Source organism: Netta rufina, assembly GCF_964035555.1.
Source record: "Netta rufina genome assembly, chromosome: 13".
Taxonomy (NCBI): Eukaryota; Metazoa; Chordata; class Aves; order Anseriformes; family Anatidae; genus Netta; species Netta rufina.
Window position 1 is genome coordinate 14,208,104 of NC_140136.1, and position 27,201 is coordinate 14,235,304.

Consider the following 27,201-nt stretch of genomic DNA (forward strand, 5'->3'; position numbering starts at 1 on the left):
GCAGCCCAGTGGCAGTGGGAGCTTACTGCAGTGAAGCAAAGCCCATCCAGTGCCAGTGGTTGCACTGGTGTTGCCTATAATGCTCTATGGCTGCGCACCACACTTGAGTTGCTCCGAGCTGTTTTTAACAATGGTTTTGCTTCCATTATGCTAGAGCAAACATTCACCCTCTATGCCTTCCCAGATACGCTATGGAAGACATACAGGGCCTGGTTTCCAAACATTATTCTGCAAAAGATGTTGGAGACGTGGAAAGCGGCAGAAAACACAAAAGCTCCCTACCCCGCCAACAGATTAGCTATATATCAGCAGGGTATCAAGTGCATTTTCTGAATGATCTTGAAATGCAATCTGACTGATTTACGTCACACCAATATGCTAACCTTACCTCTATGGAAATCTGAAATTATGTTACTACGGCTTGAAAATAAACATAATAATAAAAATATTAATAATATATTAAAAAAAAAAAAAAGAGCCACCACATAGCAGCACTACCTTTGGCACTTTGCTATACTTTTCTACATACCAAATTAAACAAAAGCAAACAAGAAATCCAATGCACCGGCAAAACTGCAAGTTAAAAAAACATGCTACTTTTTCTTCAATGAAAATACCTACATAATTAACTTGAAAGAATACATACTGTTTTGTTCAAATACCTAGTGAAGCTGTGGTGTCTGTACCTTTAGTTTACCTTGGTAGAGAACCCATGATATATACAAATAAGAATATAGTGTCACTACACAGCTCACAGGCATGTAAATTAACAAACTATTTTACAACCTACAACCTGCTGCGGCATCACCACGCTGAAGATACACATGGTAAATTGCTACAATATCAGCCTGTCCAAGATTCAGTCACAGTTCACACACAGGAAGAGGGTAACTTAAACTACTGGTTGAGCACTGGGGCTTTTTTCCATGCATGCCTTCCAGCACTTATGCCATTAATATGCAATCTTAGAGCTGCATGCTAAAAAAAAAAAAAAAAAAAAAAAAAAAAGATATTAACTTTAACTAAAAAAAAAAAAAAAAAAAAAGACACAAAAGCAACACTTTCCCAGGAGTAGCAAGCACTGTGCTGCAGACAACTAATAAGTTACTGCACACTGTCACTACTGACCTCTAGAAACCCTCCTCTGTAACAGAATACTGATACACCACCCACTGCTTTGCAGAGGAAACTCAGCCAAGTTGTTTTTGTGTTTCTATATCGTTTCCATAGCAAAGGTCAGTGCATGCGTAAGTTAAACTAAAGCTGGAAGGCTAAAGACTGAAGGTCACAACAGGATAAGCCAGAACAGCTTCAGCCAAAGCAGTTCCAGCAGTATTACTACATGCATTCAGTAAACTCCTGCATGTCAATACTTAGTTTGCAATTTTTATGATGCATGTATGAAGAGAGTAAGTTACTGAGAAAAATTCCGTCATCAGGATGTTGTGTTTTTATATTACAAAAACATTCATATGTCTTTAATGCATGTATAGAAAATCCTTTAGAAAAAAACAACTGTAACACTAGAGATCAATGTGATCACTGAAGTCAGCAGCATTTGCACTTGAAAGTTAGTGGTAGGGGTGAGAATCTTTTCCTTTCTGAGGAAATCAGACAGGTCACATTAAGTAAAAGGCATCAACCTAACGAGGGCAGCAGTTTTCCAGATTACATGCAGATTGTATTGGGCCATTATTTTGCTCATACGCTGTCAGTTCCATGCTCTGAGCTAAGGGAGAGCTTGCATTACCCAGCAAGCTTGTCAGAGGGCTTTAAATCTCAAGTATTTAGAAGTTCTGCCTCCCTCCACTGTCTATTTTTTAAAACTAAGAAGGTTCTCTCTCTGTTTTCCATCTGTTGTTTCAGGCCAAGTATTACCGATCTCTATTCAAATATAAATGGTATTTACCCACAACATGTGATTTCTCGAGAGCTGCAACAAGACTTGAGAAGAACATCCAACAGAAAACACTTCACAGAAAACAGGTACTATGAGACCACCATAGCATACTTTGAAATACTCTGTTTTTCTGAAAAGTAAAATAACCCAAACCCTCTTTGTTTACTTACAATAAACCAATCTCTAATATTGTCACTAAATCCAGAAGTGATGTCAGGCTTTCACTTGGCTATTCTTTTAGACTAAAAACACAGACAAAAAAAAAAAAAAAAAAGGGAACTAAAGCTTAGGGAAAAAATAAAGCGAAATCATTTCTTTAGCTACATTGTACACTCAACCAATCCTAGATACTAATGACATTTCAGACAGTGCCAAGACACATTTGATTGTATTTTCAAAGCAATTTTCCTGTAAAACTTTCCAGCATTCATTAGGAAATAGCCATGTTTAACCAAACTTTCACTTGTGTTTAATATTCATGTTTTATCCTTTATGCACTTTTCCTTCAATTAGCAAGCAAGCAAAAAAAAAAAAAAAAAAAAAAAAAAGAATCCTATCGCCACTCCAGTGCTCCCTCCCCTTCTCCCCTTGGACAATTAATTTACTGCTTATGGCATTACTGAATTGGTAAAGTAGGCTGATTAGAAGGAAGTCTTTTACATAAAAACAGATGTCCCTAAAAATAGAGCATAGTCTTGAAATACAAGACATGTCAGGGAAAAAATCTGTGATAATCAAGGCTTTTGTTCACATAGGTTAAAAACTCCAGCTTCATCAAATGCACCAGCATTCCTGTAAAAATCCTCAGCTCAAACATGAGGAAGGGGGAAGGAAATCCACAGCAATGTGAAGAAGTGTAGGCACACTCTTCCCCTTTACTTTCAACAGTGAGGTCCTAGGCTTTTCAACACGGTGACACGAAGTGCACGACTAACTAGTCATCTCCTCCTTGGTAGTCTCCCTGCAGCTGGATGTATTTCAGTGGTTCGTTGGAACAGCTCCCAGAGTTACACCACCAAAAGGAAGACAAAAGAGGACAAGAAAGGCCCAGCGAGATGAATGCAAAGGCAAAGATAAAGGGAAGGTAAAGCTGTACTCCTGAATTAAGTATTTTTACTTTTACTTTGGAAGACTGCAGAAGTGAAGATATGGTATAATTTACCTTGGGATCTAAACAATCCTAAAGGAAAATAACTTTCACTACTTAAGGTTTAGTCCACTTTTAAACAGTTGTTTACAAAACAAAACTGCCAAACCTCCCCATAATAATATAATAAAAGTTCAAAAAAAGAAAAAAAAGGCTTCGAGGTGTTTTGTTCTCTGAGACAATGGAGATGTGACCTTAGACTATTTCTGACAACAGTATTCAAGAGGCACTGGAGCATGGCTCTGAGGAACCAACATTTTTTTCTTCAGACATTTCTCCACAAGAATTTCACTTTTGATTGGTTTGCAGCTACTTTCCAACAGAACCGTGAAGACTGACATTTTAAAAGCTGAAGGGTGACTCTTCCAAACTGAGCAGCACACCTAGTAACAGCTAGAAATAAAAGCAAGGGATAAAAAAAGATCCAAAGGCATGAAGATTATCAAGAAATTGAAACAAAAGCTACAGAATGACTAACACTAGTGGTGCAATTTGCCCTAAATTTATTGTCAGTGGCATTTTGAAAAGCTTGAACCAAGCTATAGATATAAAAACAAGTTCAGGGAAGTTATTGAAAGTCAGACTGACCACAGCCATCCCCTTGTGGCTTCGCAGAGGTGCAATGAGTGCTGACCTATGATCTTCTGTGGACTGTTCACAGGAAAGCGGCGAAACTCATGGAAGAGAACTCCATTCAGATCTCTTAGACAATACCCCAACCACTGACTTAAAAGCTTAGCAGTAGATGGAAGTGTTTTTAATAAAAAAAAAAAAATCATTCCCATTTCACAAAGGATTTAATGTTACAGAAAGTTAAATGTATAATTTTAAAATTAAATATGTTGTAACAACCTACTTCCCCTTCCTGAATCGCGGTACTATTTTCAGTCATTTGATTATCTGATGTAGGAAAGAAAAGCATGCACACCAGAGAAGCATCCTCCTTCCTCTTTTGCTAATAGCTCATTGAGTAGACTGACTTAAAACCTTAAAATAGTATAGATCTCTGCAATTCTGAAAAATAAAAATAGTGAGGTACAAAAGCAACAAGTGTTAACAAACTACTAGACATAGTGGCACAAGTCCAGGTTTAACAGCATTTTAAAGGTCATCACAAAGACAAATGGGTCCTGAAGAGAACCAAAGCCAAAAATAGCAGTGCATTACTGGCCATGATACCATCTGGTCATTCAACGTACGGAACATCCTTCAAGGTTTAAGAACCCGGATTTTTCTGTTTCTGAAATCTCACATTTCCTTGCTCACTGCTTGCAGACAAGACTGACTACTTGAATGCTAATTTAAGGCATATTTTGAGGAGTGTTTCAGCTCAGAGTCCTGTCCCATTCTATGCTACCAACAAAAGACCAAATCATAACTAAAATAGTGTTAGACTAACATTACAACTTCACGCCGTGCAGAATTACTGACCACATCTAACTAGCCATCACCATACACAACCCATCTTCAGTTAGCGCTACACTATCAAGAAATCATGCTATTTCTGAACCTCCAATTCCCAGTGCCAAATTACGCTATGGACAGCTTTTCAGATGAGCATTTTCAGGAAAACCCATGTAACTTGCAAAAAAACAAAAAACAAACAAACAAACAACAAAAAAACCAAAAACAAAACAAAACAACAACAACAAAAAAAACAAACCTAATTCTACTTGGAAAAATAATTCAATAGTACCCTTCCTCATCTTAGTAACCACAACAACACAAGAAGCAGACAACCGTGTCATTACCGATCCAGTATGCCATTTTCATTTTTTCCATGTTAATATGTAAATAATCATTGTATTGATTAAGTGTTCAAACATCTATTAGATGCATGTGGATGGGTTTTACTATCTATTCTGGGGGGTTCTAAGAGCCGATTACATGGCTCACACAGGCTGAGACTTACCTTCTGCATTTATTCGCAGGATGTTGTCACCAACAATTAGAACTGGGATTAGAACCTGCCTTCTGGTGATGTATGAATAAAGGGAAGGACTTGAGACAAAAAACAAAAAAAAAACACACATAAGAACTGAAAAAATGGAAGGTGGGAAGAAGGGAAGGGTCATAAGACGCAGAAAAAACGGTCTGTATACCATTCTCTATACCCTTCCTCAACCATAGGACTGCTGACCAGTCCATAGATTGCATGATGATTGCATGATTCCCCTCTCCCGTTGCAGCAGAATCAAGTACTGTGCAAATTTGGCTTATGGCAGAGATGAACAGCTCTTACCCTTGAGCCCATTAAAGTATGGCAAGAAGACTTATGGCACAGGCAAACTCCTAATAGGTACCCCTGCCCCAATTTTCTGTGGTAACTCACTACAGGACAGATATCCTCCTTGCGTGCAGAACAAGGAGCTCTTAGCTCCACTGCCCCTCAGTAAATCTCACTGCAAGGTTATCAGGACTATCGTGGAGATCACCTTCCTCAACAGCAACAGGACATAAGGCTAATATATTTGTTGTGCACAACAGCTTGTGGAATTTCCTACTAGAAGATAGCATCAAATTTAAAATACTTAAGAGAACTCAGCAAATTGCAGAAGCTGATGTGAATTGCAGGAACACAACATACAATTATTTTTTTTAAATGAAACAAGTCATTTTAGATCAGGAAGCTAAAATACAAAAGCAAGAAACTATCCATGAGAGATCCTTATTGTGTTCCTGCCTGCTCTAAAATGCTTAAAAACCATTATCTGAGTGAAGTCTCATGAAAAACCTTAACCCTTTTAGAAAACAGTTAAATCTCACTCCAGCAAACTGTAAATGCAAACATTATTTAATTATGTACAATTTGACCTGGTGCAAGGGTGAGAAATTCAAGGAATTATGAACTTTCATTTAAGAGTTAGATGAAACATAGCAGCTATTTATTTAAAAGGCTTCTTAGATGGGTAGAATAAGTACTTTAACCTACTGAATTAGGTAGACAGTTCTCAGAGGCCTTCTCTGTCTCCTGACTATGCAACACAAGATTTCCCCACAGTTTGGATGAGAGAATTTCAAAACGTCACCCTTCCCACTGCTTACCATGCTGCCAAGTTATTTATTCCTTCCCTGTGACAAATGTCAGCCTTATCTTGCAATTTTTCTAAACAGGTAAAATAAGTAGTGCCAGATGACACAGATTAGCTGGAACACACTCCTAAGCAAGCACAGATTAAAATGACAGTTGAAAAACCGAAAACAGTAGAATTTCAGCACACAATTCGCTTCCTTGAAGTCAATGGACTTACAAAACAAAACATGATGCTCAACTCATTTCATTTCCTCACATTTGGAAATAAGCTGATTAAATGTACTCACAGCAGATGATGCCAAATTTGTCAGAAGCTTAGTCTCCTAGCAACAGGTACAGTACAGCATTAGTAATAGATTAATGACATACGCTAATAGATTAATGGCTTGAAGCCATGTACTATCTTAAAATCTTTATTTTAAATAACACATCAACTGCACATGCAGAACTACAGAGGTTCCACAGTTTGTAAATTAAATGTTCTTCCTATAAAATACCGTGCAAAAGCAACAAAAACTCTGTAGCAAGGAAAAGCACATAGGCCTTGAGGCACACACATCCTTTCTTGTCTCTGACACTGGTTAACTGGTTAACTTACAGGCACAAGGAGACACCGAGTACTTCTTTTTGCAATGATCACCCACGTGGACAGAACTGAATGTTGTAAAGCCAAGAGCACCAAACAGAAAGAAGTTAAGTCAGATACAAATAGCAATGCATATCGTGAAGTGCATTTGTGTAATAACCTTCTGGAAGTGCTGGAAAAGCTTGCATCTTTATGTTTAAATTGAGTAATTTATGTCTACTCACAGCTATTTAATGTTTGCTTTCCACCAAACTTGGTCCTTAGCATACTGTTTTTACCAGCAGCAAATAAAAAGTTAATTCAAATCCTTGTTTTGTTTCGTAACAACTTCCTCTCCCAACAAGCACAATAATTAATTTCTAATCCAGCTGGAAGAGACGAAATTGCAAAATAGAATATTGATTTGCATTCGTAGTCATTTTAATTGAGAGGCATAGCACCATGGATGTGTTTAAGTACGACACTGTGAAACAAACAAATACTACACCCATTTTTAAAACAGCATTCTTGTAATAGCGAGGTATTTCACAATTCTAATTAGAATAAAGATCTTTGAAAATAATAAGTCACATAGATTACAGATCTGTGTTTTTTCTTTCTAATTTACATCTACCACTACAATTTAAAAGCATCTGGTTTTGCAAGCAAAAGGAAGCCTAGATATATTTGTCAAGTTTTATAACCATCAGCAAACTAAGTTCTTTTAAAACAAATATTAGTGCAAGATGCAAAAACCCAGGTGGAAAAAAAAAATAGTTCCCAAATGCTCAGCAGAGACTTATTTTGGCAGCTAAAATCTCCCAAGATTCTGTCCTCATTAATGATGTGTTAAATTCCAGTGCCAGCACCTTGGCATGTGAAAATTGTATCTACTTGTTCTCCAGCAACTAAACAGAATGCTCCACATGAAGAAATTTGCCCTGGCAACTACTTTCAGATTCCAGCCTAGCTCAGGCATCCTCACTTTTCTCTAGTATGCAGCACAGACTTACTTCCCCGCTGTGTATTCAATCATTGCCTCTACTGTGCTAAGAAATCTAGCAGGTCTGACAACAGGAGAAGGTTTGAGCTGGTTGCGCCGTGGCATTGTCACCAGGAGAACACTGAGAAACTCTGTAGGGAACATGAGAGCTGGAGGAAGAGCTTAGATTAAGAATGAAAATGGAAGGATGATGAAAACTATTCAAGGAAGAAGAGATGTGATGAAGAGATCCAGCCTTCATTTTGAGGGAGGGAAAGGAAAGATACAGACAAAAAAAGAGTCCTAAGAAGAAAACAGGAGGAATGAAAAAAATCAAGGTAAGGTATCAGAGCAGAAACAGAGTTGGATAAATAGCCTGAAGAATGCGAATAGGTGTCAGGTTAGGAGAAGAAATTTTTTAGTTGAAGAGCTTAGAAAGATTGCTTAGACAAGGAGAAAGGAACAGACAGTCCAATACATTTAAATTCTGCTGGTACATCTTTACTTATGCACGTGTAACTTCAGAGCTCTTCCAAAACTGATGTAATTACAAAGCATGACAGAATTTGCTTTCCAGTGAGGAATAAAAAAGTATAAGGAGAAAGAGTGATAATATGTTTACCCTATAGTATGAGTAGGAGAAACAATAGGGACTGATTATGCCAACTCTATTACCACTTTTGAGTCTGGTTTTAAATACTAACAAGTTACTTAAACTATTGGAATGGGACTAATATAACAAATACATTTGTAATTCCTCGATTGCTCTTGTAAAACACTAAGGACTGAAACCATGACTGCCATTTTCCTGTAAAAGAATAGGAAGTATCCTGGGTTTGGGGGACAAAACAGACCTGTGGTAACCTTAAGGTAATTAGATTAATTTCCACCCCCTGCACCCCCCCATTTATCCTTTATAGCTGTTGTTTCTTTTGACATATAAGTGAACACTTGATTTTTATCGTAATATATCTTAATATATTTTGGGATTAACATAAAAATCATTAAGCAAGATTGAGGTGAATAAGTAAAGAGACATTGCTTTCAGCCAAGGATGCAGCAAACTTACAAATCAAGGAATCTTAACAAGCCCCATAATTCCCCAGCACAATCTTGAGAAAGAGTGAGAAAGAGGGCAGTTCTGTTGCCAGCTGGCACCATAGGTACTAAAGGAGACGTAAGTGACTACCAGTAAACTAATCCAGTGGCCGACCTAGCATAGGGTAGGAGATGTGTGCACACCTTGTCTCAGAGGGGAGCACATCACAACTTGTGTACACAGTTATTTATACCCACAACACCAAAACCACGCTTCTTTCCCTTCGAAGGAGATTATGATGGCAAAGCTTTCACATGAAAGCCAAACCTAATTTACCAGGACCTTACATCCGTCCCTGAGCTCAACAAGAATTGGATGGTGTTTGCAAAGTATTTATATACTACGCTTTAGATGTCTTTAGCACTTCAAATGTTTAGCGTGAACAAAGGAACCCAGCCAAAGCAACTGTTAATGACCAGTACCAAGTATCAAAACAGTTTGTGTACCACCACCCTCTGTTAGTCAGAGGGGAACCGTTGCCTGCATTACTACGGCATTTAGATCAGTTTCAGTACTGAACAAAACTGTTCTGAAAGACAATAAAGCTTGCTTGATTCTGTTAAAGCAGTGGAAACAGTGACAAGACACAAGGCAGGGTAGGAAGGGGAACAAGTCTTGCTTGCCCTTACAGAGTAACAGTTCAAATCTGAACTAATTTTTGTATTGCACAAGGTACATTTAGGGGAAAATCTTACCCAGGAAGGAATATAAGCTTCAAAGAAGGTAACGACTCACGGCATTGTAAATACCAGTAACCGTAGCTAAGAGAAAGTTATCTTTGATTCAGGAAAGTCAGACTTCCTACCTTCACTACAGGGTGTCCTCCGGTAGATGCTTTTACTGCTCCTCTGCTTCCTTCTGTTTCATAGTGAGCTCTGTGATGAGTTTTAGGCTGGACATCTATTTTCAGTTCGCATTGCCCATAATGACTTGGTAAAGGCCAGTCGAGAGGTGGCAACGAAGACGTGCTGCAATCAAGACGTGCACACTATGGTTAAATGTAATATGCCATTTGGCCAGGGTACAATCACAGGAACTTCTCCATAAATACAGACAATGATGTTGTTTTCCTAACACACAATTACCAAATAAGAATAGCTATTAGCCTAGCACTATTTCTTGAAAATTCCTGAAGTCTTCTGGTGCATTAAAATCTTCAATTAAACATTTGGGGGGGGGGGGGTATTTTTGGAGTATACTAATGTAGTGCTGTATTTCTTCCTTCCAATCCCTGATTGAAAGAAAGGCCCTGCATTACCAGCATTATTCCATAATGCTTTTATTTTATGTTTTTATTCTTGAGTTTATCAACAAGCAAGTTCAAGCGGTACTAAAGGGAAGAGTTTAAATTTATCTCCTAAATCATTAAGTTTTAAAAAATACTTGAAGATAATAAAGCAGACAGTTACTTTAAGATTGTAAAGCGCTGCACTTTGTTAACTATCATTTAAATGAACACTACCCGATGATTCAAACTTTTAAGACTAGTAGTCCTGTCTAAGCATAAGGACTTACTGCAACAAACACACCTAAAGAGCATGCTTAGCTTATGCATGGATTATACCCTTACACCCAGTAGCAAAATTGCTCCAGGGAAGGAGGAAAAAAATGCAGGAATAGAAGTAACATGAAAAACTCTAAGGGAAATAAGCCACATGGTATCACCATTTCTTTTCATACCTATCCTTTTACCTGCTTAGATTCACAGACTTCTAATATGAAGAACAGTAGGATTCAAGTCAGTAATTACCTGGTAGAGCAAATTAATTTCTAAACATTTAAAAGTGAATGTTTATAGCACTGTGTACCACACAAGAACATATACAATAAAAATAATTTTCTATTGAAATAGTTTTTATTATCATAAACTAACCAACAGGGCAAGCAAAGTAGGTTTTAAAGAGATGGACAAACACTGGTTTGTACTGTTGCCTGAGAAAGCTCAGCTCCATTTCTTTCTCCTTTACAGGAAGTCAGGTAAAACCCCACTGCTAGTCCAAAACCATGCACACTTTCACAAACACAAACAGCTACAGATCCACAAAAGATAAGCTGTACCTTCTGGAGAGCTGCAAACTATGAAAACATATCTACAGTTGGGAAAGAAGGTAATGTTTCAACTGAAGGGGGAAAAAAAAAGGCTGTCTTTAGTAAGTATCTGAATGGACTTGGGCTCAGGCTGCAGCACCATATATCTACCTTTTACTACAAACATCATTGTCACTAAGCATGGAAAAGGAGGAGAAGAAAAGGCCCCACTTGCTGGCATCCTCCTACAGGAGGGCCACCTATAAACCTGCTGGCCTGCTGCTTTGTGGAGTACCTCCAACTGTGTACTTCAGGAGAGAGCTAACAGATAAACTCATCTCCTGAAGTGCCTTTTGGGGAGTGAATGGGAACCAGAGTTTTTCCCTGTCTTCTTACTAAAAGTAAGAAATGAGAGCAATGAATCATGTCCACAAGCATTCAGTGTGTAGCCAAGACTCTTCTTCCCCCAGTAAGCAGGTCTTAGGACCAGTCCTTCCACAGCAATACTATTTACTGGGTAGGAGAAGTAATGTCAACAGTAAAAGAGGAAACAGGAAAACAAGAGGAATGCAGCATAAGCCCAGTCCTGCCAGTTACTTACCACAGCCCAAGGCGTACTGCCTAAATGCTATTATTGGCTATCAACTAGACCTTGCCATTCACTTTTATAGTTACTGAAGAAGACTCAAGTCTTCAGTCTGAAAATGGAAAGAAAACATCAGGATTAGAAGATACTAAAAATAGCTTAAAAAAAAAATTAGCATGCAATAATTTGTTCTTTATTATTTCTGAAAAAGTTTTTTCTCCCCTATAACCAAATATTTGATGTTAAAATAGTTGGTATGCGTAGTGAACAGATATGGTCCTGCAGAGAGGTTGGTGTAACATGCACACCACAGCCTACATACCAATTACTGAGAGATATTACTCAAAGTTACATATTAAACTCACTCTAGAAAAAGTATTTGTTGCTAATGATGGCTCTCTGTAGCTCTAAGAGGTTTAATCCTGCAATTAACTAATAAAAACGTAGCACAAGCCATATCAGAGTCCCATTATCTGCTGAAACAATATTTGGAATACTAAAACAAACATGGAGACAGGAAAATAACGAGGTCTCAAGATTCTGTCATTCTTTGAAAACAAATAAAAAAATATCAGTGTGAGGGAGTGAGAAAGCACACATGCATGTGCAGATGCCTAAACGAGAGACAGAGAGAGAGAAAGAGAGAGAGAGAGAGACAGAGAGGGAGGGAGGAAGACGCTTCCAGAACAGGTTTCCAAATAAATTGTGTAGCATTAGACTTTTAGGCCTTGCTGCTTCAAACTGCTGTTTTCTAGATGAAACAGACTACAGTTGTAGCTGCTTCCCTTTAAGAAACAGACTGTGATGTTGGATACCCAAAGCGTTAAGTGTTTATCTTTGAATATTTTTCTTGCTGTCTCCATCACCCTCAACTTCTCAGCAGCAATGGAATCCTAAAAAGTTTCAGGGTACGGTGTCACGCATCTTTCTGCCCTGTGACAATATCATTTAAATTCATTTCTGCTTCCACACCACTCTTTCACTTGTTTTGAGGAAAATGCTGTAGAGCAATGCATTACAGTGAATCGGTGATCATTTCGAAAGGTAAGCTTTTTACTTCTGTTAGTTTACCAGAGCCTCCACTATCTAAATGGTTTGTTCAAACTGAAAAAACAGGAGAGAGGCTGAACAAAAACTTGCCTTGCCTGTCACCTTCTGAACGTCACATGGACCTTCAAGCTCGGACACTAAATAAATATATAAAATATCAGAATACAGTCTATAAACTTTTTTCCTTTTTTGTTTTTCCCCCCCCCACTAGGTAGAAATCAACATCAAAACGGAAGAATCATGTCAGTGCTGGGGTGTGAATCGACACAATCTCTATACCAGACACTGTATATAAGAAGCAAATTCTGAAGCTGCTAGCTGGAGTAATTGAGTAAATAAAGTTGATACTGAACTCTAGTGATCTCTGATGATTTAAAACATAACTAAGACACCTATAACGTGTTTAAAAAAACACAGCTTTTTGAGGAATGTGCAAAGATTTCGTACTGTTACAAAAAGAGACAAAAAGATTTGTCTCCCTCAGTTTGCACACAGCATGATGACATTTCTATTACAGGCAAAGCCATCTCTACCTTTGCACTCAGAACAAAGGATCTAGATCAGGTGCTGAACTGTTTTTTTGTTTTGTTTTGTTTACAAGTTATTTTAGACAAAAATATTAAAAGAAGTAAGAACTTCTGTTTTCCAAATCCCTCAATTGTCAAACTTGAGGGAGGAGGAATGTATTAGTAGACACTTCCACATACTTTGTTACAGAAGTTCATCACAAAATTACTGTTACAATACCTTGCAACTTAGTGGCTTTTACACATGGTTCTGTAATTTTTGCTTTTCGTTGCCTGAGAAAACCCCTTGTTAACAGTACAGTAACCTACTAGTAAAGCACCAAATCACATACCAGCAAACAATGACTCACGGTCATCCTAAATGCTTCATGAAATCAAATCTTAGCACGTTGTTGAGACAGCACCAATCTGTAAAGCTACAAATGTTCTTTCAGTAATACCAAGAGAATTTCATAATCTGATTAATACAAGTCTCCAAAAGCTCAAACTTCTATCACATCAAGATTAAAGGATTTAGAGAACAGCTGCTATTAAAGGAAACTTAGAAGTAGAGAAAGAACCCTTCAGTACCATCCTCAGCAGAAGCCATCATATTTAAAATGATCTCTTCAGTGTTCACACTATTAATTCAATGGATACCTTCTTCACCTGCAACTATGTCCTCCAAAACAATACTGCTTCTGGCTGCTCACATTGATGAACATACATCTAATGCTCATCAGAAGGACAATCTCATGGATTCCTCTGGATTTCAATGTTTGGACCTGTAAGTCAGGGCCCCACTCCATGGGCTGTATCTCCTTTGCACAGGAAGAAACAAAGCCTAGAAACAAGACTGCTTGCTTGCATTCAACTTACGCTTTATCCTTCCCTCTATCCCACGCGCAGTGCTGTGGGGCCAATGGCAGCTGTGGAAAACAATCCAGTTAAAAACTGAAAATGGTATCTTCCATTTGGAGCACTCCTCCTTGGCGATTCACTGGACAGCCAGCTGGGGCTCTGTGCAGAGAGCAATTGCTAACCCTGGTACTTAACTTTCACAGACCTGCTACTATAGTGCTTTTTAAATTATTATTTCTTAGTTACAGCAAAAGTAACACTTTACACTTGCAGCTCTCCTGAAACATCAAAATCTGTGACTGTGAGAAAGAGCTCACTGACCAATGGATATTCCACAACTTTTTCACATCCTGAGCTTTTGCAAAGAATAACCACCAGCGTTGGTTACAAGACAATGCCGTGACACAGCAAACCCTTCAAAATCTCAAATCTTACTATTCTGCAATATTAGGGTCCTTCTTTGAGAGTTCTTGTGGAGTGAAAACACAGCTGTGATTGCTCTTCACTACATAGAACAAAGTAACATGTTGGAAGTTAAGAATCTGGGGGCCATTCCAGTTGCCACAGTAGATTATCAATAGATTATTATTTTTTTTAATACTGTTTACATTCAAAATATCACTGTTCTACTACTAGCAGACCTACAGTTAAATATGCTTTACTGATATAGTATACTGCCGAGTAAAATCTATATTCTACCTTTCAGAACAAAGGAGAGAGCTGAATCATACGTACAGCACAGAGGTCGTGTATTAAGCAGTCTGAATTTCTCTGGATTCATTAATGGTGTGCAAACATTACAGCAATAGCCTGGCTTATTAAAAATCTAAGAGGTTCAAAGTTCTCTTGCTTGTCTCACTAAGTGGGTACTTATCTTCAAAGTCAGCGACTTGCAAATATTTTCACTTTAAAGTTTTGCTAACACAGCACAACTGGTGTTATTTCTATGTAACAAAAAACAGATGGATAACTACGTAACAGAGTAAGTCTGTCTATAGTCCACTCACATTAAAAGGTTTATTCTTCTTAAAATTAAAGACTGAGATCCCAATTGTTATGCTAAAAATAGAACAATTCTGTTCCTCTCTGCTCCACAGACTTCCAAGAGAAAGACTCAGACAAGAGAACTAACTATTGCAAGTGTTCTAACACCTGCCACTATATTTACATTACTTTTTTCCCCGAAAAAGAAGGTTAACATAGTCAGCAATCTTAGCTTTCAGTGGAAACTGCCAGATAGTCACAGGTAAAATACTCTCAAGTTGCCATTAAGCATCCACCACTAAAGAGATTCCTGAACTGCACATGCATGTGTCACAGCCCATTTGTTCACCACCACTGCAACCAAGATACTGCCTGGTATCCCATCGCTTTGCGGTGCTCCAGACTGAACTTGTGCCACGGCATTATGAAGGAAACTGTCAGTTTATAAAGTAGTTCTTAATCAGAACTAATTAACTACAGAGCACCATATCTGTGGATGTTAACACTAAATGTTGCTCAGCTCCTATGAGATGTACTTTTAGTGAAAAATCCCCATCCTGAGTATTAAATTGAGTATTAAATTACATTATAATCTTTTCTCATTAATAGTTTCTGGGTTGTCCATGCAATGTTTTCATTTTCCTGGATCAACCTAAATTAAAAAAAAAAAAGCCTTATAAAACTTAATCTAAGATGTCTAACTGTAGGCATTGTAATAGAGAACATCAGTTTCTGTGAAACAATTTACTTATGCATCACTTCAAAACACTACCTGCTACTTGTCTTTCTAAAACAGCAGCTTTGTACTTGAGGCAGCTGGCTGGAATCTACACAAGAAAACTTTAGAAGGGATCAGTCTTGATGAACTTCCCAGTATGACATGATTTCATAAATATTTACTAAATACCTACTAAATGGGAATTCCACAAAGTTTCAATGACTTAAGGATGCGCTTAAGATAACTCACATGAGCATACTAACCCTTTTCAGATGGTGCCTCGCCATGAGCAAGTGGATCACATTTAGATATTTGCATATGAATAGGCTCTAGGAAGAAACACTTTCTCTGGTATTCTCCTGGACTACTACCTATAGCCTATACTGACATAGGCTATCCTGAAGCATCTATGTTGCTCTTCAGACAGGTAATACAGAATTTGAGAAGGAATGAAGGAAAAAAATAATCAAATTCATAAAAGAAATCTGAAACTACTTTATACGAGAACCTAGAAATAGGTTTGAAAGATTCACTGGGAAAAAAAGTATTGTCGGTGGATGGAATTCAAGCTCTTAACAGTAGACATGAAAAAAATAATAAAACCCAGCATCTTCATTAAACAATGGGGCATCAAATGGCAAGGTCAGATCAACTATCTCTATCATAAGATCCCAATAAAAAAGGGATTTTCTAAGTGGAGGGGATGGAAACATGAAATACACAGAAAGTCAATTCTTATCCTTCTTCCTAACGGAACCTAAAGAAAACAAAAAAAGGTGTCTTAAACAAGAGTAAGAATGTAATAAATAAAATGACCAAATAACTTCATCGATAAATATACTGAAAAATGACCAATTTAATCTACAATTGAAAGAGTGCTATTCTGCCAAGGTACTGGTCAATCAAATATTACGTAGGGACATTCTGCAATTTATGATATATTTTATAATTTATATTATGATATAATGCTATATATAGTGCATATATAATATGTGATTAATATATAAATTGCAATTAGTATCCAACCTGAGGTGCTTGCTTTTGGTTACTGCTATAAACTACTTCAACAAATAGTGGATCTCCCTACATTTAATTTTTCTTCCTAAAGGGTAAGAGTGAACTTAGCTTCCCTACTTCCTAAGTAGCAAATTCAAAATACTATACAATAGAATTAAATATTGGAGTATACCAAAGATGCCTGATCTCACAGTACCTCTGGAACAAGCTACAAATGCTAAGTAGTTTGACTTTTCATACAGGATATAGCTGCTAATGCAACCATTTCCACTAATTCAATAGTCAGGCTACATTTTGGGCAGCTAATGTATCATTTTATTCAGTTTACTTGTGAATAGATGTAGTCTTTACCACTTTCTGCATGTGTACCTGTTTTATATTTTTGAGAAATGTCAGCGTTTAAATAATTTCTGATATTCTGTATCAAGTCATCAGCTCTTGATTTTGCTCCCCCCTGACTAAGAGAGCAATTCCTTCATCCACCACACCAATTCCTTCATCCACAACGCCCTTGTAGAGCAAATCTTAAGCATTGCCTCTGTAGAATGACACTACTTTAATTAGTTATTTTAAAATCAAGGCAGACTAGTAGGGGAACACCAACATTCACACCCACAGTGTGCTTTTATACAGATAATTTCTTTATGGATATTAACATAACATAACTTTCTTAGAAAATGTCTACATAGAACCGGTCAAGCGAAGTCAGTGCCTATGTTACAGCGCATCTACTGTATTTTTAAAAGGAGAAGCAGATGGGTATTCGGAGTCTCAACTTGCTTTTTTTTTCAGTTATATTGTTTACCCGTCCACAAGTTTTCTTTAAATAGTCTTAACGCATCACAGAAATATTAGTGCATTAGTATGTGTACACAGGATGCACAGGAGTGAAGCCTTCTGAAGGACTTAAGAGATTTGCTTACCACTTACCGAAATATAGGAGTATGACCAGGCTTTGGTTTGTTCCAAGTAAAGTGCGAAGGAACAGAAAGAAATTGGTCTCCGGGCAAGTCTTTTTTCAAGGTGTGTTGAGATCCAGAGCAGTCATCTACTGCAGTTTCCAGGGATGATGATAAGTTACCCTGTTCTTCAGGACAGATATCGATTTTTCCAGATAAAGTGGCAGTCTGATCCTCTGAGGTCTTTCTTGTTTTAAGAGGAATATCAGTCTCTGTACAACACTGAAATGGTGAAAGGCCAGAGTTAAGACCTTGTACATTATGGATGGAAGTGTTCAGCCATGTGTCTTCTGTTATGCTTCCTCTGGGAGAATGACCAGGTGATGGAGTTGGAGAATGGTGAGGAGAGAGAGAACCAGCATAGCAAATCTCAGCACTGGAGTGTCGTCGTTTCCCACAGGGGGATGTAGGTCTTGATGAGGGCCTTGATGTTGGTCTAGGGCTTAGCCAATTTTCATCTGTAATGCTAGTTCTAGGAGAATGACAGGGAGACTGTCGAGGTGACAAGGCATGCCCAAATCCATATGGCTGTTGCCAAGATTCATCACTGGGACCTCTTGGAGAACCACCAGGAGATGCCAAAGGAGAGCCAAGGGTAAATCGAGCAGCTGCTTCATTTAACTCCGAGTCTACATCATCATAAACATGGGAAATGGATTCGCAAGAGGAAGCATCTGAAAACCAACTTCTGGAGGAAATGCTGCTGGCAGGGCTTGGGCTAAGGGATGATTCCCTGTATGATGGCTCAAGAGGAAGATAGAGATGGTCCCTTGAAGGCCTTTCCATATACTCATTTTCTGTGCCATTTGTGTGCAATTCATCTTCATTGGCTTCAATCCCCTGATGACAGTTAGGTGAAATTGATGTAATTTGAATACTAGGGCACTCAAAGGGTTTGGGTCCACCTAGTGGACTATATTTGGATTCTGGTACCTCACAAGTTCCTTCATAGTTCTTGTGACTCTGAAGTCTTGTAGGTGGTGACAGAGGAGAGGAGTGAGACTGCAGTCCATGGCGAGGAATACAAATTGGCTGATTTACAGACGATGATGGTTGGTCTACATTGAAGATGTATATGGATGCACAGTCATCTGACTCAAGATCTGAAAACAAAATAAATAAAGGAAGAAGAAAAAAGAGGAACAGAGTCAGAGTGCAATACTTGAAAAACGTCACAAGATCTTTTTTTGAAAACAGGACGTGTCCGGGAAACATCCTAGACATTTCTTATTATACTAGGCACACAAAGTAAAGCTCATTATTTCAGATCCCCTTTACTTATTTATAGATAGATATGACTACAGCTTAAGTTTTCTTTCATAAATCTAGTTTTCAACCAGATTCTAGTTTATCCACATCTTCAGTGGTTTAAAATGTAATACACACAGAACACGGGTTTAAAATATTGAAAGCATTTAAGACAAAATGCTCAACTCAAACTTCCTCTTCCATGAATTATGAATTGAATGTAGTTATAGTCCATTAAATATTTAATCTTTTTATATGAATATGAACAAACACAACACTTTCTGCAATCCCACTAGTCAATACTTATAAGCCCGGGAGTATCATATGCACAGTATTTATCTCCTTTAACATTGGAAAGCATCTTACAGTGTCTCAAACTCCAATGAAGATGACAAACAACCCAAAGCATTTAATCAAAAGAGGCCTAACAAGGAACATTATTAAAGATATTAGGAAGAATCTTATTCCAAAGGCCTTTTTGGTTGCTTAGAAAACTCTCAAGTGCCCATCCCACAGACCAGCATTTTTTCAAATTGAGTCTCGCAAAGTTTGAGCGCAAGCTGTTCAGCATAAAAAAGGCAAAGTATTCCCAGATCTCACAAACTTATCCCAAACACAGGAAATATTCCAAAGAAAAACAAGCAATCACGAGGGAGTGCAAGTCCAGTTAACAAAATCAGCAGCTTTGTCCCACAGAACCAATGCAGATATTCTTGCCCTGTTTCTCAGCATAGGATTAAGCACTCCTACAATATATTTGTCCTTGAAATAAGTAGAAAACACATCTTTTTTCTTAATTTGTAATCGCTACGTTTCCACTCACTTCCCTAGTAAAAAGGATCCTTCCCTCTAAAATCATACAAAGCGTGAAGGAGACCCTCAAGTTGTTCACCACTCTATCATCTCCTAGAAGATGAATTCAACGTACTTGGACTATTCCCACTCGATACTGAAACTAGTCTGAAAAATCTGTTAACAATATTGTCTCTATAGGATGAGTAATTTGTTTTAATGCTGAATCACTTGGAAAGCTTTTCACCCATTAAAATTGTGCAGTTTCTAGTGTTGCTTTTATTTATTTTTTTCCAGTAGTAGGGGACTATTAGGCAGAAACCTATATATTTCCACAAAAAAAACAAACAAACAAACAAAAAACTGCTCCTTTATTAAATGTAATGATAAGACACCACGTTCATCTGACTATTTTCCGTAAATGCAAATCAGATGGCATTAATTGTATCTCAGGGTATTAGCTCTTTTATGTGTTTTTTTTTTTTTTTTTTTTTTTTTTTTGTTATTTTGTTTTGTTTTTTAGTGCTGGGTAGGATATTAACACTTTACCAACTTTTTCAGATTTTAAGATTCATTAAAAGTTATTAGGCAAAAGACCCTTTCAACAGACTCTTTTTACACACTCAGCAGAAGTCACTTATCATTCAAAAATATATATTAACTCTAGCAGATGTTTCAGTACTATCCCTCAATTTGCTGCCTTTGCTGCCCTGAAATGAAGATGGTTTTAAAATAAATTTATTCTGTCTCACAATCAAATAAAAATACCCAGACAGGAAGCCATGTATTTTAGGCCCTTCCACGATGGAAAAAAAAAATAGGATGTTAATCAAGTCATTCAGCTTCATTAATAGCAATCATCTTAATATTAACTAAAAGCCATTATTCAGAAACAAAACAAAACAGAACAGCATCTCCTCAGAGACGAGAAGGAAGCATCTTCAAGTAGAGACAAAGCATACTGTTACCAAGGAACAGACTACACAGACAATGATCCTCACATTAAGAGGTGCAAAAAGGAATTTAAGACTAATACTAAATAGTTTTACATGCATTGTGTGATTTTATATGTAACATTACATTTATATATGGGCGTTCACCTGCTATCCCTCCCCAGCAGCGTGCATGCGTGTACTCAAAACACAGGCAGCTGGAAACCTGCAGTCAGAACATGTTAGCCTCTAATGAACGCCAAATCCCACAAGCGCACTTAAGACTGTGGAAACAATATATTTTGAAGTCTAAGTCACGCAAGCCAATTTCAGACATGATCAATAAACCAAACTAAGATTTATCTTAGTTTGTGCCTGTTCTCCACCCCTCACTTTATAATCATGTGTTAAAATAATCTGCTAGTTACTCATACAAAGGACAACATTAAATATTAGGACTGTCTCATTAATTCTACTATGTTAGTTACCAACAATTTTGTCATATTAAGAACTGTATAAAGAATTTGATCTGCAAGAGCCCTCTAACTAAATAGATGGAATTAGTAAGCATACAAAGATGAATACAACTTCACTGAAAGAAAGGAGGGGAAAAAAAAAAAAAACCCTGACAGTCCTTAAGATGGAAAGGAGTGAGAATAGCTGAAAGAAATCTAACAGAGGACTTCAAGAGATCAGAGAGTAAACAAGCTCACGGGAGTATCACAAAAGGCAAGTACAAGGCAAAAAGGAGTTATGCAAAAATCCATGGCAAGGGATGGAGTTATGGAAATCAGATAACTGAATGGGAGAGCTATTACATCCAAGTAATCCTTGTAAGGGAGCAAAAGATGTTGTAATAAAGGAGTAAAGACGGCTTAGGCCTTTGCTGACCTTAAAATATGTGCTGGAACCATTGAAGAAACAGAAACTAGGTCAGATTACTGAGGTAGAGCAGAAAAGCCACCACAAGCACATGGAGGCAAGATGCTCAGTAGGACATAGCAAAACACAAGGACAGAGAAAAGCACTGCCATCCACATCCAAATCCTGCCACAATCCTGAAATGGTAGACTGTAAATGCTTCTTCAGTAAAGGCAAGCAAGGAAATTAACAAAATTAATAACAATGCAGAGTAAAGAAAACTGGCCCGAGTAAAAGGTTAAAAAGCAGTGAAGAATTACAGATCAATCAATTTAACTAACTTCAGTTATAGGAAGTAATTTGCTCCTGTAAGCATTTAAAGACCAAGAAACAAAACAAGAAGTCAACGTTTGTTAAGAACAAAACCACATCAGACACATTTTGTTGTACAACCGAGGAAGGCCTTTTGGATTGGTAGCACACAGAGAAGCTCAGCTTTGCTTTAGCTTACTACAACACCACACACTACCATGCATGGCGGAGGCAGCGAGTCTCTAGAAATAAGCAAAGCCCTCTTCCCCTCCACGATGAGATGGTGTTTACTAGTGGGCTCACAAAAGGCAGCGCACACCCTGTATTCCTAACATGCCCGTCAGCTACACGGAGGTGCAGCCTGCCACTGGTGTCTCCCTCGTGTGTCTGTGCCTCAAGGAGAGCCAGGCACTCCAGCACTTGGAGCACACGTTTGCTACTGCCTGGAAGCGCACGAGCCCACAGCAGCTCACTGGCAGCACCGAAACACTGGCTGGTCTGTGACTGAGCTGCCAGCTACACTTCAACGTAACAATATTCCTCAGTTAGCTCAAAGAACACCCAGAACAACCATTTCTAAAGCACATTTTGCTCGCTGCCTGACGTATCACACTGCTATTCCGGACCAGCAATGCTTCCCACCAGTTGTTCTCAGCGATGAACTGGCACAGGCGTATGTGCAGCTGTGCAGCGAGCCCCATTTCTCCACAGAAGGAAGGTCAATTACTATCAAATGTCTGAACATAAGCCCTGTGCCAAATATATCCAAACAGCGGTATTAGTCTAGGTTTGTAAGCCCATAAACAAACAGGTTCAGACAATAAGAGTTGTTATAAGGTACTAAGAAAGTGCAACATGACCTAGGTCTTACAAAAATACTACTGTGAAAACAGGATCAGTAATAAAGTCCTTTAAATAGCATAAGGAAGGACTCGAGCATTGCCACAGACACCATGTGTGCTCTAACGTGAGTCATACAATCTGTCTCCATTCCCCAACTTTAAGAAGAGAAGGACACCCTCCTCTGTTTTTCAGGTCTGTCACAAGTCACCTTTATCTCTTTCCAAATTTGATGATATTAAAAGAATGCCACAGAAGTATCTGTTAACACAAACAAAAAAACATCAGTAGCTCCACTTTTTAATTTCATTATCCTACTCAGTTGCAGCAATTCATATACCTCTTGGGGAGAAAAACGAGTCCAAAGCTTCACAGCAAACCAAACCCACTCAACAGCCCCAATTTGCTTTTTGTGCACTTAAAGACAACCCATCAGCGTTCATGGTGGCGCACTACTCCACTAAAGATCTATAATTGGACATTTAACTCCAGATTTCCATTGCATCCTGCACATTCTCCAGAGACAATTCATGTCTTCCAACAAGCTTAAATGTCAGATCTAGCAGGGAACTTCAAAACAAGCAATCCAAAAAAGCCCTGAAGAACAGCCACGTATTAGTTTATGAGGAGTCTAACTGACTAGCAGGCCACCAAAAATGGTAATAAAAAGGGTAAATTGTGAAAGCAATTACGGCAGCAATGGGGAGCAGGGGGAAAACACCTCTTTGTAGTCCAAGTTTACAAACACACAAAACATCAGTGCAAGTTCAAGCTTCCAGGAAAGGTTAATTTACTCCACCACCATTTGATGGAGGAGTACCCCATGTTCAATGATGTTGTGCTCTCTTTCATGGTCATATCTGATTACCCAGAAGGGAGAAAAATAAATTTTACTTGTCGTGTATGCTGCTAGATATAGGCAGCTCTGTTGTGCCCACCAGAATTTCACTCATCTTCTCGTCTTAAGCAAGGATCCTGAAAATGTGCATGAAAAACACTCTCTCACAGTGGCAGCTCGTCAATGAATCTTTTCCGAGTCCTAGTCTAGATGAGAATTAATTATCCTCAGTAGAATCGCAGAGCAGTAACGAAGCTGCTCTAGCTTAAGCAAGAGAATAATACAGCCTATCAAGTGTTTACAACTGACATTTCACAGAAAAAGACCAGACTGGCTCGCAGGGTGTAACTACATGTTATGTTTTTTTCTGCAGTAACTACCCTCCCACGCACACTCACACGTATACAAAGCAGGAGGGGAAACAAGAAGAGTCGTATTTTTAACCCGGATGATTTTAGTAATCTGATTTACAGTGCAGCTACGTAAACTTTAGGACGTGGGGAGAAGCAAGCAGCCAGGACTGGAAGTGCAGGTGGTGGCACTCCCAAATAAAAACGTAACGCGCAACTGAAGCCTTCGGCCGTCGCCTGATACACATTTCAAGTAGAAGGGCTGTCCATGGAGCAATCACGCTTCACCATGAAGTAACAGAATTCAGTTCCAAATAGGGAAGTAACAGTCATGAAACTTTATTGGGCACGTAAGAAAAACAGACTAAATAAACATGAAAATCAAGTGTATCTACTTAAGCCACAAGCACGTTTCCAAAAATTATGTACTTCAGTTGTGGCAAATGGAGTTAATCTCAGCTGAGAAAGCTTCTTCCTTGTTTTTAAAATCCAAGTTCTCATAATCTTTCATTGCAGAATGCTTTGAGAGATGCTGGCTAGACTGATGTACAAAGCAGGCAAAAAAATCCAGCTAGTAACAGTAAGTTTCAACAAGAATTAGTCACTCTATGTTCGGTTACAAGAACAGCGAAGAGCAACCGGAAGCACTAGGCAGTGTTTATACCTGGGCCTTCTCAAGCTCTCCTGGTATTTCGGGTTGATTGTGCAGCAGGCTTTCAAATGAGAACTTTTTGGAGCTTATGGTTCAGTATCTGTTCTCTTCTGGGGACAATGGACTCCATGAAGGGTTCTCCAGCTACTTGAAGTCCTGGTTAGTGCTTGACCTACCCAGTGAAATTGTCACCCCTCTGCCGCATGGCTGCACGATGACCAGCTCCCACCACCCCAGGCGTTTTGACAGCACTCTGCTGTCCCAGGGACACGTCCAGGAGCACAGTCTGCCTCTGTCCTGAAATAAGCACTGCACAGAAGCCGAGTTACCAAAACCAGAGTGCTTAAGTAGGGCCACAGCAAAACAAACCAAAAGAGTAAACAGGTGCGTGCAAGAAAATGGGTATCTTAGTTTGTAGGACAGCACAGTGACCCGGGCTGTGGTCTTTGTGGAAGTGCATAGAAAAAAATGCAATAAGCAAAGACAAAAAGTTTGTGTGGGGAGAGGTTAAGTCCTACAGCAAGACGAGGGAAGACAAACGGGAGCCTGCCTCCTTCTGATTATCAACCAGAGCACAGTGCTGGCTGAGACCTGGTGCTGACAGCATCTGAGCAAACCAGTTTGGGAACCCCTCACACCTCAGCAAAGCTACCCCTTACTTCAGCTGCTGTCCTCCAATACAACAGAGTAAAGCCCGCTGTGCCACAGCAGTCGGTCCTACCACATAGGTACTTTAAATCTTTAATATTACAGCTTTTCATCAATACATTTTCTAATACAGCTGGAGTGTAGACTTCACATGTACAGAACTCAAAGGCTCTGTATGTTAAGGGACTGAGATGAGCCAGAATGAGAAGTGCTCGCATCAGTGAAGAGTTATCACCCCCCCACCCCCTCCAAGTTCACTTTGCTAACTGACTGACACGGTAAGTGTCACGGGCAGAGACGGGCATGGAACCCAAAAGGAGACACCGAAGCACAGCTAGAAAGCTAGTTTTTCACCAATTTTCAGAATGATCCCCCAAAATACAAACATGCCTCACGACTGTGTCACGTGCAAACCCTGAAACTTCCCATCTCTCCACAGAGTCCTCAGTAACTTGTATTTATTCCAGCAGGCACCTAATCAGCTTAAAATCAAATCTTCCCCCAGCCAGCAGAAATGCTAACCCCTTTGAAAGGTACTGCTATCTGCTGCTCTGAAGCCTAGACCTGACCATTCACACTGATGAAATACACAAACTCTGACTTAAATTAAAGTAGCTACATGCAAAACACAGAACGTTGACAAATTTTCTTAGCGGTTCCCTGCATTAAACCACACGTTCTCTTGTGGCCTTGTCACTTGAGTACACTTATCCCAAGTGACACCACTAAAACCTTTTGTAATCAGGCTGTTACTCTAGCTCCTTTGTGTCCTTGATTTAGGGAACAGCTACTAGAAAGCATTTATATAAGGTATGGATGAATCCTTATCAATTACTGTAGACATTATCACCACCCTTTATCCAACACCAAAAGCAGTAAACCACTGTCACTCCCAGTTAATAAAAGCACCCTGGCTTCATTACCAGCTTGAGATCCTGGATATGTAGTGGGTTTTCAGTTTGGATATGAAGACACAAGAAGTTTGTAAAACAAGTTTAGTTACAAGGTAACGCTTTATTCCCTCTCTAGCATGGTACAAATGCTGCTTATCAGTGAAATTTCTGTTTACGTGGCCTTCCAATTTGTCTGTTTAACCAAACCAATGTAAAACAATTCAGAAAAAAAAATTCACAGCATTGGCTCCTAAGAAAGAAAGGTAGCAATCACCGAAACACAAAGACTCTTGCTAAGCGGTGAATTGAGAGATAGTTGCCTCCTGCAATCCTGAATAAGCTCATCTATAAAAAAAATTTTAAAAAATCTAGGTTTGAAAGAACCTAAAAGCAAGTCCAGAGAGGAACACTTACAGGATTTTGAGTATAACTTCCTCCACCAACCCATTAAAAAAATAAACAGAAAGCCCTACTCCATCTAGTAATATTTTGCTATATTAAAAATATTTATCATTTTCAGAAGTGATGAATAACCTCCAAAAAGCAGCCTGAGAAGCCATTTTAAACAAACAATTGCTATTAAACTAAATATTAATATGAATAATTTCACTCTGTAGTTCTGAGGGTGATGTATTAGCCATAGGTACCTGCTCATGTTTCTACCTATGAATGTCTTTCTGCATGCTCAAATGAAGTATTTGTTTCTGCTTTTAAAAACCACAACACAACAAAAAAGCAGACACACCAAACCAAACCGAAATGAGATTCCCATTTTTATGGCCATGTTGTTGGAAGATCACTGGTTGTGTTCCCATCATTGCACTCGGGTTCCCAGAAAGCTGATTCTTCTCCCGTTCCCCCAGGTACACAGAAACAAAGCCTGGCCCTCTCAACAAAACCCGCCAAAAATAACTCGTATCACACCTATCGCCCTTTGTCTGACAAGCAGCCATAAGCATTCAGTGTCAGGGAGACATTTAATCAGAAGAGCCACGTAAACGATTAAGTTCAGCTGTTCAGTCAACTCGAGAGACGTGCAGCCGGCAGCACAGACAGAAAGCCTTCTTACCGATCAGCTCTGCCGTTCTTCAGCTTTGAACTCATCTTCCCTGAAAGACTTTGAACAGCTCGGCACATTTTTGCACGACCTCGCCGCCAGCGTTTCGCCGCCGTACTTAGAGACGGCTGTGCTGGAGGCAGAACCGAACAGCGGCTCATTAATGGGCTTGCTCCTGCTTCGCGATTTTACTTGGCCTTGCTGATCACTTCACTCCTCTTGAATTCCACTGTCATCTGAACCCCCACGGCATGCCTGGACAAATGCAAGGACGGGGATGTTGTTTTACGGGCTGGGCTGCCTGCCAGCTCTGCTCCACGCACTTCCCTGGCCCACTAGGGC

The 27,201-nt window shown here is 38.9% G+C and overlaps 1 protein-coding gene across 2 annotated transcripts in view; it reads right to left on the reverse strand.

Annotated features, from left to right (window-relative positions):
• NFATC3 (nuclear factor of activated T cells 3) overlaps nt 1–27,201 on the reverse strand; it is a 66,330-nt gene that overhangs the window by 32,626 nt on the left and 6,503 nt on the right. For both annotated transcript variants that reach the window (XM_084294727.1, XM_084294726.1), the window contains exons 2-3: nt 17,408–18,539; nt 9,533–9,695 (exon numbers count right to left, since the gene is read on the reverse strand). In XM_084294727.1, coding sequence (XP_084150853.1) covers nt 9,533–9,695; nt 17,408–18,539 — 1,295 coding nt within the window. The remainder of the gene's footprint in view (nt 1–9,532; nt 9,696–17,407; nt 18,540–27,201) is intronic.